General features: G+C 38.3%; 1 protein-coding gene across 1 annotated transcript in view; it reads left to right on the top strand.

Annotated features, from left to right (window-relative positions):
- Positions 1 to 12,865: 12,865 nt before the first annotated feature.
- LOC120547184 (potassium channel subfamily K member 2-like) overlaps positions 12,866 to 14,432 on the top strand; it is a 31,069-nt gene continuing 29,502 nt past the window's right edge. The window contains exon 1 of the mRNA XM_039782660.1: positions 12,866 to 13,539. Coding sequence (XP_039638594.1) covers position 13,539 — 1 coding nt within the window. The 5' untranslated portion in view covers positions 12,866 to 13,538. The remainder of the gene's footprint in view (positions 13,540 to 14,432) is intronic.

The raw sequence follows: 14,432 nt of genomic DNA, 5'->3' as shown, positions 1-14,432 counted from the left end.
ATATAGGCTAAATGAAATGACTAATGAACTTTTTTTTTATGATTAACTTATGGGTCTGACATGTGCCTCTCTGATTTATTGCCAAGTAGGTTTTCACAAACAACAAATTTGCTTTGGTGTATTCAGTGCATAGACAAGAAACAAAATATAAAGGATTACAATGAAAATTAAAAAAATACTATTTAGAAATTTAAAAATGTGTACAATGTAACTGTTTAAATTGAAAGAGCTACTTAGGAATGTGCAATACTTTCTAGGGGATGTGCAAAGGTGTACAGTACTAAGAATAAAAAGAATATGCAATGTACAATATAATAGTCCAAAAGATGTGCATTAATGTAACTCATATAGAAGACGTTTATCTAACATGTAGAAGGTCAAGATCACTGAACTGTTCTCATCTAGTTGATTATATATATATGAAATGATACAGTATATGTAAACCATGAATCCACTTTGCTTTGTCACTTTGTTATGTGAAACAACTTTACATTAAAGCAGGACAAATGTAACCTTCCACAACAGCAACAGCATCATCTGATGTCTAGCCTGCAGCCAGAATGGAAGAGATCAAAAGTGACTTAGGAGACAATTGGATTAAAATAATTTGTGTTGTCAGTCAGTTTCAGAGTTCATGCTCATTTCTCTTTCTCCAAATTCTATGAGACTGGGAGTCTCCCTCTTTGTTTGAGAAAGCCCAAGACCTGTGCCGCTGCTTACAGGCATGAGACAAAGATAATGAAAATCACATTCTTGAATTAAATCAAGAATTGTATTTCAGCCAAATGAGAAGGGTAATTTAATTTCTCCAAATTCAGGGGTCATTCGTGGTAACAAATACAGGAGCCTCGACTCAGGGCAAGGCTGTCATCTCTCTGTGATCTCTGTGTTTATCAGCATGACAGACCATTATATAACAGATAAAATAATTACAAGTGTTCTCAGTTTGATTTTAATAAAGGATAGCTTTATTAATTATCCATACTTTTATTTCTACTGTCGGTGTGACAGGCTTTCTCTCTTCTACATTGCAGTGGCTGTTTCGAGAACAGTGTGTGTATGTGGAGAAGATTATGTAACAAATAAAGTAAAATGTAGCATGTTTTAGTGCTGCCTCGGCATGTTTTTTTTTATATAACGTGTGTGTGCATGTTTACTCCAATATGTGTTGTAATGCCAGATTCCTTCACCCTTTTTTTAAATGATGAGATTAATTTAATAAACAAGACAAGTCCATATTATTTTGGTAATATTTGTTTTTTAACAAATCAGTATACTGCTACCACACACTCCTGTTCTTGGTGGCAAATCAGTGGCTGACAAATTGCAGTAGGAGGTTGTGATTTTTCTTTTACTGATTTATTTTTTTGTCACGGTCCACAAATAATCCTGAGAAAGATGCTGAATACATGTGTGAAATATAGACGGAGTGTATGATTTTGACATTAGACAATCCAGAGTTGAAAATCTGTGTCCATCACCAGTGGTGTAATCTACGTGATACGCAGGTATACGCAGGTATACCCACTAAGAAAGCTCCAGGATTTCCATTTACCCACTTAAAAATGCCCAATGACACGCAACAACATACTTTCCATTATATTTTTGATATATTTAGAATTTTCATCTGTGTTTCCCTTCTTCACATAAGCTAAATAAAGGTATTTCCACTGTAAATTGGTGCATAAAAGTTTATCCGAATACAGGAAATGAAGTCGTTGATGCTCAAAACTTCCTTGGGGGAGGACACCCAGGCCCCCACTATGATATATATCCAGGCCCCCACTATGATATATATATATATATATATATATATATATATATATATATATATATATATATATATATATATATTTAGCAGCAGACTTTTGGTGCTCTAGTGAGTCTTTACGGCAGCAGGTCCAACACATCCTCATACCAAAACATTATAAGTCGATTTCCAAAAACTCCTAAAACTACACATTTTCTATTTATTGCCGCACGGTAGCAGTTTAATTATTTGTCCACGTAGTCATGTTAAGTTTAGGCAACAGAAATACTTAGGATTAGCAAAACAGCCGGGATTGGCTTAAAATGAGTCACTTAGAACTACTAAAATGAGAACGTAACGTGGTGTCAAATGTAGTCTGGATCAACGTAAGTACATTTCCAGGAGAAAGGTTTTGCCTCTCACCTTCTGCTCTCGGTGTGTTGCTGTTCTCAAAATCCCTTTGCTGCGGGAAACAACAACAAACTTCGAGCTAGCAAGCACATGCTGAAAATGGCAAGTTTTGAAGAAAATTTGGATCGTGCAAAAAACATGCCAGCTTGGTTCTTTCGGGGAATGATTGTAAAAATTTACAATAGAATATGTTTACAGCATTTACCAAGTATTTAACCAAGCGTTTTGGGGCCGATTGGTGGGGATTGCTGTGGACGAAGTTCACACAGCGATACACTGGTAAGAGCATATTACGTTTAACCATGTATCCAGATAATTTAAATAGCTCATGTTACTGTTTTGTGTGAACAGTTAACTTCATTTAATATTCTATGTGGCATTTTCTTTTGCAGGTTGCAAATGTTCCACCACGCTTCCTGACTATTTTGCAGAGGCACCATCACTGTGTCTGGAACTTAACGCCTCCCAAAATTATTGTGATTGGTTTAAAGAAATGCTAACAACCCAGAGCAGTTTTTTTCTTTTTTATCCCAGAATGTATCTGTGGTGTAGCCAGAACTTACTCCACAGCGCTGTGGATATAGGAATTATTATTATTATTATTATTATGAATTAGTTGTTAGTGGTATAAATTCAGTGTTGGTTTTGGTCTTTTCATGGGATTGGTTGACTTAAAAAAAATATATAGCATATCACTTTGAACACTGTGTAGTCTCTGCAAGATGATACACATTATGTTAAAATGCCTTTCAACTCCTAATATGTTTAAAATGTGTATATTTAAAAAAAGAAACAAGAAAGAAAGAAGACAAACTCATATAAGCAGAATGGATTGGAGATTACTTGTATTAAATGACTTTTTATGAGTAACCACAAGTGTAAACTCATTAACCAGAGTGCCTTGTAGTTCCCTTACAATATTGCACGTTATTTTTCAATCTCACATCACGCACTGGCTCAGCTAATGGGGCTTGAGATCCCTGCAGTGTCTGGGGAGGAACCATTTGCAATTACAGTCCAAACCATGTTCTTTCCTGGAAATTGACATAGGTAATTGGCAAGACAGCTACATTAGCTGCAGAGCTTTAAATAACATCCAAGTCTCACAGTGAAATAACATCCAAGTCTCACTGTGAGAAAATGTTGTGTACTCATCACGCAACACTTTAAAAGAAGATAAATAAAGAAGAAGCCCTTCTGGGAATTACGAAGTTCATCCGGCCCTGAAATATATATTCCTGTAGCCATCTGGTCTCTAGCTGCTCTCCAGGTTGTCAACTACGCTTCAAAAGAATGAACAGCCGACAGCACTTATGTTTCACAGCAGTGTGAGGAGATTGTGGGATCTGCAGACAGTGGTTGTTCAGAAAAACTGTATTTTTGGTCTTTGAACCGCAGCAATCAGAAGAAGATGTTTTCTGTAGGGGTAGAGGCAGAATGATAAAAGCTTTCCTTAGAGCAAACTTGACCATCATCCCTGAGAAGATCATACTCATTTTCAGTCACTGAATATTGAATTCCTATATTGTGTGCACCACTAGGTCTTCTTTCTAGGCAACCTTATCAAAATGTGAAAAGCTTTTCGTGTCCTCACCGTATGACAGTATACTTCCACCAAAAGGTCCAGGGCAAATATTCTTTCCTCTTCACGTGTAGCCGTAGGTAGATAATACCATGAGCCAAAGAGGTGGAAATTATTGCTGTCTTTTTGCTACTGTGCCTGCCTTACAGACATCCTACTGTACACCACACCCAACATGTCAAATAATGTAGGTAAGTAAGTTTAGCAGCAGAGCTCCTTTTTTTTCTTTTGTATGCTCCCCCCCATCCGACTCAGTGTCAAACCACCAGGACCTTTTCTTAGGTCTGTCAGTCACTTGAATATGATGACTAAGATTTCACTGTAAAAAAAGAACTCTGTAGTTCTCTCTTTGAACTGTCTGCACCTAAACATTCAAGTTCAACAGCATGAGAAAGATTACTGAGCTGCTACGAGCGGGGAGACACATGGACACAAAGGAGCATAACAGATTGCAATACATTTCTGGGATGTAAAAAATGATCCACTTAAAAAAGAATGATGAGTTTTGAGGAAAAAAATAGAGAGGGGGATATCCATATTTTTTTGCCAACTATATCACAGACACGCCATATTAGAGAAAGGTCTGGTAACGGCAGGGGTTATACCGATCTCTGTGTTTTATGGGGAAAGGCTTTGGCTCAACAGTCTGACGTGTCCTTATTTCACACTCAACACGACAACTATTTATGGATGCCTTCTTAACACTAAGCATATAGTGATACTGGTATCCTCACTCCACCAAATGTTGGGGTCAGAGTATCAAAAATGACTATCAAAAGTAATTAATAATTACTAGTTAAAGTTGCAAAACTGAACAAGTTGATCTTTTGAGTTCCATGGATCCCAACACTGGTCTTGGGACACACATATTTCATCACCAGCTCAAATAATTTTCTAGTTGTGGGGGGATTTAGGGTGTAAGCCGAGTCATCCCATTACTTTCGGTGCATTTTTCAATTGTTATGCTAGCTACTAGCGATAATTTGTTTACCAGTTTGCTTTCATGAAAAATGTTTTGTGAATTATCCCAAATATTATAAGTCTCAGAAACATGATATACAATCCTTATATAGTAAACCTGTGTCCGCCCTAACAACATTTTTAGCCCTTTGATTTTGTAGGATAAGCCATGTGATGTAAACTATTTTTCTTATTGTCAACAAATCCCCTGAAAAGACCAAAACTAACAATGTGATAGTCTGTCTTTCAATACTTTTCTGACTTCCCTATTCTCTCTGTGGCACTTAGCCCATCAGTCTCTACTGGAGACGTAAACAGGTCATGAATACATACTTTCATTTAAAAAAAAAAATGAGCATGTACACTACACTGCAGAAAATTATTTATTTTACTCAAAAGAAATGTACACTGCCCATGTTTGTTATAATGAAATGACATGTCAACGTGTGCAACGGCAGTGTTTTTGGGCATTAATGGAGATTTAAAGTATTTAAAGTATACTATACTATATCAGACTACATAGTACTTGTTAATAGGATTAATATAAAGTTGGAAACATTTGAAAAATTCACAATATCACCAGACTGATCTTTTAATTTATATTATGAGCAGCTACTTGATCCACTGGCAGCAAGACAACAGTGTCACTGTAGTGGCCGTGTCAAAGAAGAGATAATTGTAGACTAGTCTAACATGTTGCCTGATGCAGGTAAACAGAAGGCGATGGATTAACATCTGGTTAGCCCATATCCGTTCCCTGCCAGTACAATTTCCGTACAGATGGCACCTGGCGAGACTGTAGAAAGTACACAACAAAATGAGACAGCACCTGGAGATGAACCGCAAACACTGCTGAGCCGCCTCGTCCATTCCTATTCCTTGTGTCTGTGAGCGACAGAGTAAGCTATATCTGCTGTGACGTACATGGCAGGGAGCAATGTGATCTTACACCCACGCTATTCATCTGATGTGTAGCACAATGAGTGTTATAAAAGCAGCAATAAAACTGGCTGGTCAATGCTGTAGCACTTTCAACTCATTTTTATAAGAGAGGTGTAGGACTAGTAAATAGTAAAATAGTAAATATGTTATGAGTTTTTACCCAAATCAACTTAACTTTCACAGAGTTTTTTTTTTTTTAAGATGCAGTGATGGTGTTGTTGGAGAAAGAACCTAATCACAAGATTGGGTCGTGCATATTGCACAAACATTCATACATAAGCCGCCTTCCAAGTACAGTATGTGCCACCGCGATGAGTGTGTTATCCAGATAACGAGCTGTTGGGATGCTGTGGGTTGAAAACTCCAAAGGGAAATGGGTAACCACAAAGTCATTGTGATGGGGGGAGACAGAGGACTTCTGTGGGTGCTTTCTCATCAAAGCCTACCACATAATAATGTCTTTGGGCTAGAGCTTGTTATGCAAGGTGCAAAACCCCATTCACATGCTACAGCACACTCACACTAAAGAAACCACAAAATGATGTGGTTTGTGTGTGTGTGTGTGTGTGTGTGTGTGTGTGTGTGTGTGTGTGTGTGTGTGTGTGTGTGTGTGTGTGTGTGTGTGTGTGTGTGTGTGTGTGTGTGTGTGTGCGCGCATGTCTTGCACTCTGCAAACCTCCCTGTCAAACAATCAACCCCTTTTTGACAGGATGGCACACTGATCCTATAATAATCTTGGATCCTGCAGAAGGAAGAAAAGGCTGGAAAGAGCACAGGAAGAGCCTATACTGTCTGCTATCATCATGAATAGAACAACACATGAAACATGTGGTTAATATTATTGTAGAGCGGCCGTTTTCTGTGGGAAAGTGAATTATGTGACTGTGTGACATCATGTTGTCTAATATAAATAATTCCCCTGAAGAGACCAAAGCCAAGTAAACAAGTAAGTATATCACTAATATCAAAAGTGAGATATTGGATAACAATTTTAAATGCAAGCGAACAGTAAACAAAACGATTTGTACTGGTATTCACTCCTTCACTGTGATCAACAGCACAATAAACTAACATTATTAGTCTCTCTCTTTGTGTTAAGTAGACCTCACGTAGACATTTCTCGCTCACAGCCCAGCAGTTATCTCCTCTCATTTGCATAGTAAAATGTGTGTAGAGGTATATGTGTGTGTGTGTGTGTGTGTGTGTGTGTGTGTGTGTGTGTGTGTGTGTGTGTGTGTGTGTGTGTGTGTGTGTGTGTCAGCTTAGTCAGCAATACCCTTGTTAGCCTCTACATTAATCTTTATTACCCCCCACCCCCACCCCACCCCTCCCACGTGGCTGAGGTGTACTGGTGGGATAGGTGACCCTGACATCTCAGTGGGTGAGATGGGTGAAGAACACTGGGACACTGTCAAAGTCTGATGTAATAAAAGGAGTGGAGAGAAAATGTGAGAGTCACTAGGAAAACCTTCAAACATGCCCAGACAATAGAAACCTGCTGTACAGGGTGATTATCTATTTCCGTGCAATTTTCATCTCTGGCACTAGGTAGCCTTTTTAGCCAAAGACCAAAGTAATATTTCCATTTTCTCTATTCCTTTTAAGGCCCACAGCATGTCTAAACCCATTGATGGGGTTAGCCTCCAACTGTGACATTCGACTGCCTGTCTTCGCTGCCACAGTAAGTATCGCTGTTAAAGGAAATGAAACAAATGACTATTTTCACCAGTTTGCGCTTTTATAATGTTTCTCATCACAGGTTCTCTTTTTATCTTTATTTTTATAGGACAGCTGAAGACATAAAAGGGGAGAGAGAGGGGGAATGACATGCAGCAAAGGTCGGAGTTGCGGCCGTTGCGTCAAGGAGAAAACCTCTGAACATGGGCGGGCGCTTTACCAGGTGAGCTAACCAGGCGCCGCATAGATGCATTTCTCTAGTTAATGGACCAACATTTGGTTACCATATCCATTATTAGGCCCACCTCCTTGGCTCTTTGCCAGAATATGATTGGTCTATACCACATGAGCAAAACTAAGCCCTGTGTGAGTGCCCAAATGGCAGATATGTATTTATATCTGTGTCTATATGAGTGGGTGTCTTTATATATATATATATATATATATATATATATATATATATATATATATATATATATATATATATATATATTACATTTTAAAATGTCTTTCTGTCATGCTCATTCCATTTAAATGTTCTTTTTAATGTGTTTTATCATGATGATGAAGATAAATGCCACAAACCTAAATGCATTGGTCTCACAATTGGGACTGTGTTATTTGAAATTTATTTTTTATTTACAGAACATACAAAAATAGACAGTGTTACACTTTGGACACTGAAACAAAAAAAGTTTTGTCTGTTTTAGCTAATTCTCCCCTTTATGGCAGCTGTGGGTGATTGTTTTTTTTATAACTCACCTGTTTAAATTATTTAAAGTTCTGACAGGTGGCTGCCGTCACAGGAGGCTGTAGGCTTCATTCGTCCCGCCTCAGCTCCATCCACGCTCCACCTCGTTGCTCATATTTGGATTACCCGGGAGTTAAGGGACGTCAGTCACTGCCGAGATGGCGACGGCCAGAGCCGCCCACTTTGAGCTTCATTTTGGCTCTTCAGAAACCTACAGTTTGGGTGCCGTCACTGAGACTACGTTTATATTTTATACAGTCTATTGTTACAGCTTATCATTATGTTAAATTGTCACTTTAAGCATAACTGAAAATCAATTTACACAACCATTCAACCATGTAGACACGAGTACTGAGTTCTACATGATACTGCATCTATTATAGAGAAGCATTTGAGCAAAGTGTTGGCCACTTAGCACTAATGTTGGTTTGTCAGGAGAGGATAATGTAACACTTTTAATAATCGAGTGACATACTGTTGACCTCAACCTCTCATTTATTTTCTTTGATAGATGCTCATGTGCAAAAGGTTCCCCTTGAATGCCTGATTGAAAATCTTCTGAAGACTGTCAAGTAAATACGGTTGCAGCACACATTGCTGGTTTTCCTCCCCGACCAAAGGCACCAGAGCAACTTCATATTCTGTGTGTTAATTTATTGTCCGTGTGTGTTGTGTGTGTGTGTGTGTGTGTGTGTGTGTGTGTGTGTGCGTTTGCAGGGTACATACACATTGCACATGTTCAGTTCGCTCAGTTGATTGATTTTCGCAGGGCTCAGTCGAATGAGTTGGAGATGAAAGACTCTTGAAACCACAATTATTCTTTTTGAGCTCTGTCATCTATCAAGAACCAGCGGCTTAACAATGGAACATGCACACAGTGTTAAACACAACTTAATGAGGGAGAAGCTTGAGACCAGCATTATTTATAAAGACTGTTTCCACATGAGTGTTTACTGCGAATAAAACAATGTATTATCTGCTCTCACCACTGATCCCACTCACACTGATTTTGTGGAAAAATGGCTACAGTTAACTGGACACCATAAAAAAAAATGTTTTGGATGGATTTTCTTAAATTTATGGTCTCACTCACTAACCTTAAACTCAGTAGGTTAGTTTGTTTCTTTAGCAAAGTTTCAACACTCCGAGGAGAGAGACTTTTTTTTATATATGAATCTTGCCTCACAGATTTATCTGCTTTTTTATGACACAGTTACCTGTGTGGATTTGTACACCATTGTCATATAGTATGTCAATTTGATTACAGATGATAGACCAATCTAAAAGTAATCATTTTTTTTATTCAGTAAAGGTCCCTTCTGCTGTAAATACTGCTGATAATTCTCTGCAGGATGAGTAAACTGCAACCTCAGAGGAAATGATTCAGGTAGATTCAGCAGGATTTGGTGTTGAGATGCAATTTGTTTGTAGTACCTTGGACCCTCTGTGTCTTTACAATGCAAGCTTGCAGACAAGAGTATAAAATATACATGTTTAATCACATTAGACACATTCAACTTTCAGCAGTTCTGTTTGCTGATGTCGTGGATTATCTGTGTTCTGAGCTTCTTCTGTCAAAGTATGTTTTTATGGCTCTGCATTTATAAACAGGTCGGGCACTAGATTGAGAATGAAAACATTTAGAAACTACAGTACTTATTCATGAGATACAATATATATTTTGTGGGGGGTTTTGAAAGAAAATATCCACAATAACAAGCACAACATCCTCAAATTATCCAGTAATATGATGCAAAACATTTAAATTGAAGGTTGTGGTTTTTTTAAATAATATATTCATAGATGAAGTCACAAAGCTTAGAATTTTAAATTCTAATTAACATCAGATTTCTGTAAGAAAACCACCTTTTATCAAACAGGTGACAGGGGAACTGTAAAATGGCTTACCTTACCAGTGTCTGGCATTTTGCTGTTACATTAGGAGAGATTATGGTAATAGAGGCCATTAACCAACAATGTCACCGATAATATGATTACAGTCATGTAACAAAAGCCATATGTCCCTGCTCCAGGGGACGTCCTGTGCGAGGGAAACAGTCTGCAAATTAGAATGAGAGATGCTGAAGCATGAGTTTATACCTCATGAGGAGACCATTTATGAGGGGACAAAAAGACAAAAGCGTTTATTTTTTTATAAAAGCGGTTTTCTGTCCACAAACACCTACATAGAAGTCCTCCTGATCTACTTCTTCACATAAAGTTGATGACACAACAATGAAACTGTGTCATCTGAATGGGTAACAAAGTTTAGCCTGACTCAGGCTTATTTCTTCAGAGCAGTCATGTTGAGTCAACTATGATTTAATTTTGCACAGCTACATCATTATCATAGATAAGACGCTTTCAAAGTCAATGGGAATTCAGGTCATTTATCTTGTAACTATCTATGTATGCAAATTACACTCCACTTCATTATGTGTGACTTCACCACACAGTGTAATAGATAGCAAACAAAAGTGGACTGGAAGGTAATTCAGAGATACGCCTGGTGTGTCATTATATAGCATATATGTCTCAAGCTGTAATAGTTTCTTCAAAAGAAGTAGATGCTTTTAATTTGATTTTTTTCTCCTTTGATTTTAATGAGAAATACAATTGTGTTGTCTCACTTAAAATTCCACTAAAGCTGGGAAATAATTAGGAGCAAGAAGAAACAGAAACTGCTGTAAAGGACAGAATATTTCATATTTATGAATTTCCAGCATCTTTATCCACTATGGTTTAAAAGAACACACTTCATATTCAAATGGTATGAGTAAGAAAAAACTGATCTGAAGTGTCTCACTGAAGTAGAGCAAAAGTTACAAAACAGCCCTAAAGCAAAGAAACACTGACTTTCACATTTCCACAGCGCGGGTATTGCAGAAGTGTTGTAGTTTTGCTGGAAAAACATGTCAGCATTAACGGTAGGAAGCCATTAGTCCCAGCAGCAGAGGCCCTGTTAAAGGCATAAACTGAGGACTGAGGACATAAAAATAAAAAAAAATGATTCTATCTCAGAGGATTATTAGGGGCTCATATGTATAAAATGATAGTATTGATAGTATTGTTATGTGCTGCTCGAGAGACATTTCCATTTTTCTCTCGCTCTCAATCTTATTAAATGCTGCTGCCAGAGAAGCATCCTAAAATATTTATAATCTTTATAACAATCTCAAGAAATTTACAAACCAACAGCAAAAGCTTTGCAGGACTGCAAACAACAACAAATATATGTAGCTAAAAATATGTAGGTACAGCATCCATTGCTATAATTACAGCAGAACTGTAACCATAGCAACATAAGCAAATCCAGCACTCAAACCATTTATCAAGTATTTTAGTTCTTTGGATGACATTAAAGTTAATATTGAACAAATCTTTAGTATCTACTAGACTTCTTGAGTACACAGTGACATGATGTGACAGAGGCTGGAGTGGGAGATTCAACAACCCAGTGTCAACGCATTTTAGCCCTTTGATTAATAATGTGTGTCTATAAAAAGAATAAAGAAGTAAAACGAAGACTTGAAACTGATTACAGAAATAATTCAGCATTGTTATATAACTATTGCATCAAACGCTGCTTACACCCAATGTGTGAGACTATCAAAATGAATCTGCCATTCTTTGAGCATGCGAGTGCAGGTTGGATGCTTCACTGATTCAAAGTGGAAGCGAGTAAGATAGATGGGCAGAAAAGGAAATGAATGAGATGAATAGGAAAAGACAAAGTAGAAAATGATTATTTCTGATGGTTTATCATGGAACAAGTGCTTTGTTGAAATCTGGACAAAAGCCACAGAAAGCCTTTTTAAGAGGTGGAGCAACAAGCGCGTGTGGAATTGTTTACACGTGTACATACTGCAGAGTACAATTTATTACTTCTTTCTTTTGCAGAAGAAGCATTCTTTCCTCAGCAAACTCAGCTACTGGAAGACTTAAATGTCAGCAGAAGTGGGAATTATGGATAGGTTATTCCTACAATTATTTATAACTTTGCACTCAGATAGCTTCATTCATCCAGGGAGGATTTTACGTGTGTGTGTGTGTGTGTGTGTGTGTGTCATTGTGTGTGTGTGTGTGTGTGTGTGTGTGTGTGTGTGTGTGTGTGTGTGTGTGTGTGTGTCAAAGAAAAGGTGTGTGTGCAGATGTGTCCTCAATATTGATTTGCATGAGCTACTACTGCTAATTAAATTGAAAGACTTACACAGCTGTGCTGTTTGGTGCTCTGACACACACACACACACACACACACACACACACACACACACACACACACACACACACACACACACACACACACACACACACACACACACACACACACACACACACACACACACACACACACACACACACACACACACACACACACACACACACACACACACAGAAAGAGAAATTAGCTGAATTGCAACTTGCAAGCAAATCAATGAGAACCCTTGTCCACCTTAGTTTTGTGTATTCATATATTGGTCACACCTGCATGCCATGATGAATAATAAGTTACAGGGACATCAACTGTACAGACTGCCTCACTAATTCAGATGAATTTAATTAATGCACTGACAACTGCCCTTCATTTAGCCACTGCAACATCTGTCTGCTACTACTGTACTTACTGGCTAGATGTGAGATGTGCCACACCCCCACCCTCCACCCTTGCCCCCCCACTCTCTCCTCCTCAATAGCTACAGACACAGAAATGGCACATACTAAGAAAGCTCATTGTGGGACTGGCTCTAGTGGCTGTAATTCTGCACCAAGGCTGAATTTTGGGAAAGAGACTTCAGATACAGTATTAGGGGACCACTAAGGCCTATATAAAAGCATCCAAAGAGCACCATGTCATGGGACATTTAATGCTAAACTATTACAACCCTGTTTTGCACAATCTCAACTGCGAGGAGCAGCTTTAACGTTATGGTCATCTGTTGTGTGAAATGTTGCAGCATGGGATTGAGTGGAAGCTACTGAAGTGTTGGACAGCACGCTGAAGCTCCTCTCTTGTTTTAATTTTATTTTTTACAGCAGGAGCAACACTGTCCACACCAGAGCAGTGGGAGTGCAGGGCAGCGCATCCAGCGGGTCACACTGTTGAACAGCTCCTGTGACCGCCCGGTACAATCCATCTTCGTACTCCTATAAAGGCGCCTCACTGGGCAACAATGTCTCCAAACACCCGCATGGCTTTTATTGAAGCGATTTGTTCCACTAGTTCCTTTTACGCTCCGTCCTAGCGCGTCTTCTGGTGGGAACGCGATGTCCTGGATGTATTTTCTCCGGAGATTGTAAAGTGGAGGGAAGCACAGCTCGCCGAAGAAGCCATGTGGAGAGCGGCCACGTCCCTTGGTGGGAGCACCGGAGGCATAAAGCCCCACTAACAGGAGATCATTATTTGCGTCTTCTTGGAGGAAAAAGATCCGTCGATGAGGAAACAAATAGAGACGAGATGGTAGAGAAGTAAGTGCTCTAACAACTAGTTGAAATTCAGTGATTGAATGATGAAAATTTTACAAATAGTCTGCATGACTGTGCACATACAGAGTGATGGCTGAGGAGAAATAGAGGTTTCTGTGTTTTTTATTAGTGAGTTTCTAGTGCAGTTGTGGCATCTTTTGCAGCCAATATTATTCATATTTGATCTCATCTCTGTGTGATACTTTTATTGCAGCTTTTTATCAATGTTTCTGCGTGTGAAACCCCATTCAAACGACAGGAATGAAGAACACGATCGTGCAGTTCTTTAATAGCCTACTATAAATATAATTATAAGAAACAAAATATTTATAAAGCCTATTTCTGGGTTAATTTTACATGGTTTCAGCTTAGCAGATCCTCTCCATGAGTTGTTTACTGTACAATGATGGCTATTAGGAGCTCACGGTGTGGTTATGTAATTGTGTCTACTTCAGCAAGCTGTTGGGGAAACTGGACTGTGACAAAGAGTGTTTAATTTTTAATGAGCTTCCATTCAGTCGTTGTATTTGTAGTGTGGGACCAAAAAGCAACATCAAAAATATAATTTTAGTTATGATTCCTGCAGGGAGATATAACCTGTCTCATTGTTGCAACATTGTCTAGCCTTATTCATTTTCATTACACTGAATGTACAAACTTAATATATATAATATATAATAATAAATATTTGAACACTCTATTATTAAGAAGCCTTAATGAGTTGATTCCAGGTGGAAATCATGATTCCCCTCATTAGATCCATCTCAGAAGAGGAAGCTAAGATATAGAAATAGATGCATTTAAGTCCAGATATAACTGTAAATGCTGCTGTTGGAGAATTATATGTTGCCACAGTGAATTGAATGAAAAGTGCTGCAGATTATTATAATTTGTTC

Source organism: Perca fluviatilis, chromosome 18, assembly GCF_010015445.1.
Source record: "Perca fluviatilis chromosome 18, GENO_Pfluv_1.0, whole genome shotgun sequence".
Classification (NCBI taxonomy): Eukaryota; Metazoa; Chordata; class Actinopteri; order Perciformes; family Percidae; genus Perca; species Perca fluviatilis.
Note: the sequence above shows the minus strand (reverse complement) of the source record. Positions and strands in the feature narration are given on the sequence as shown.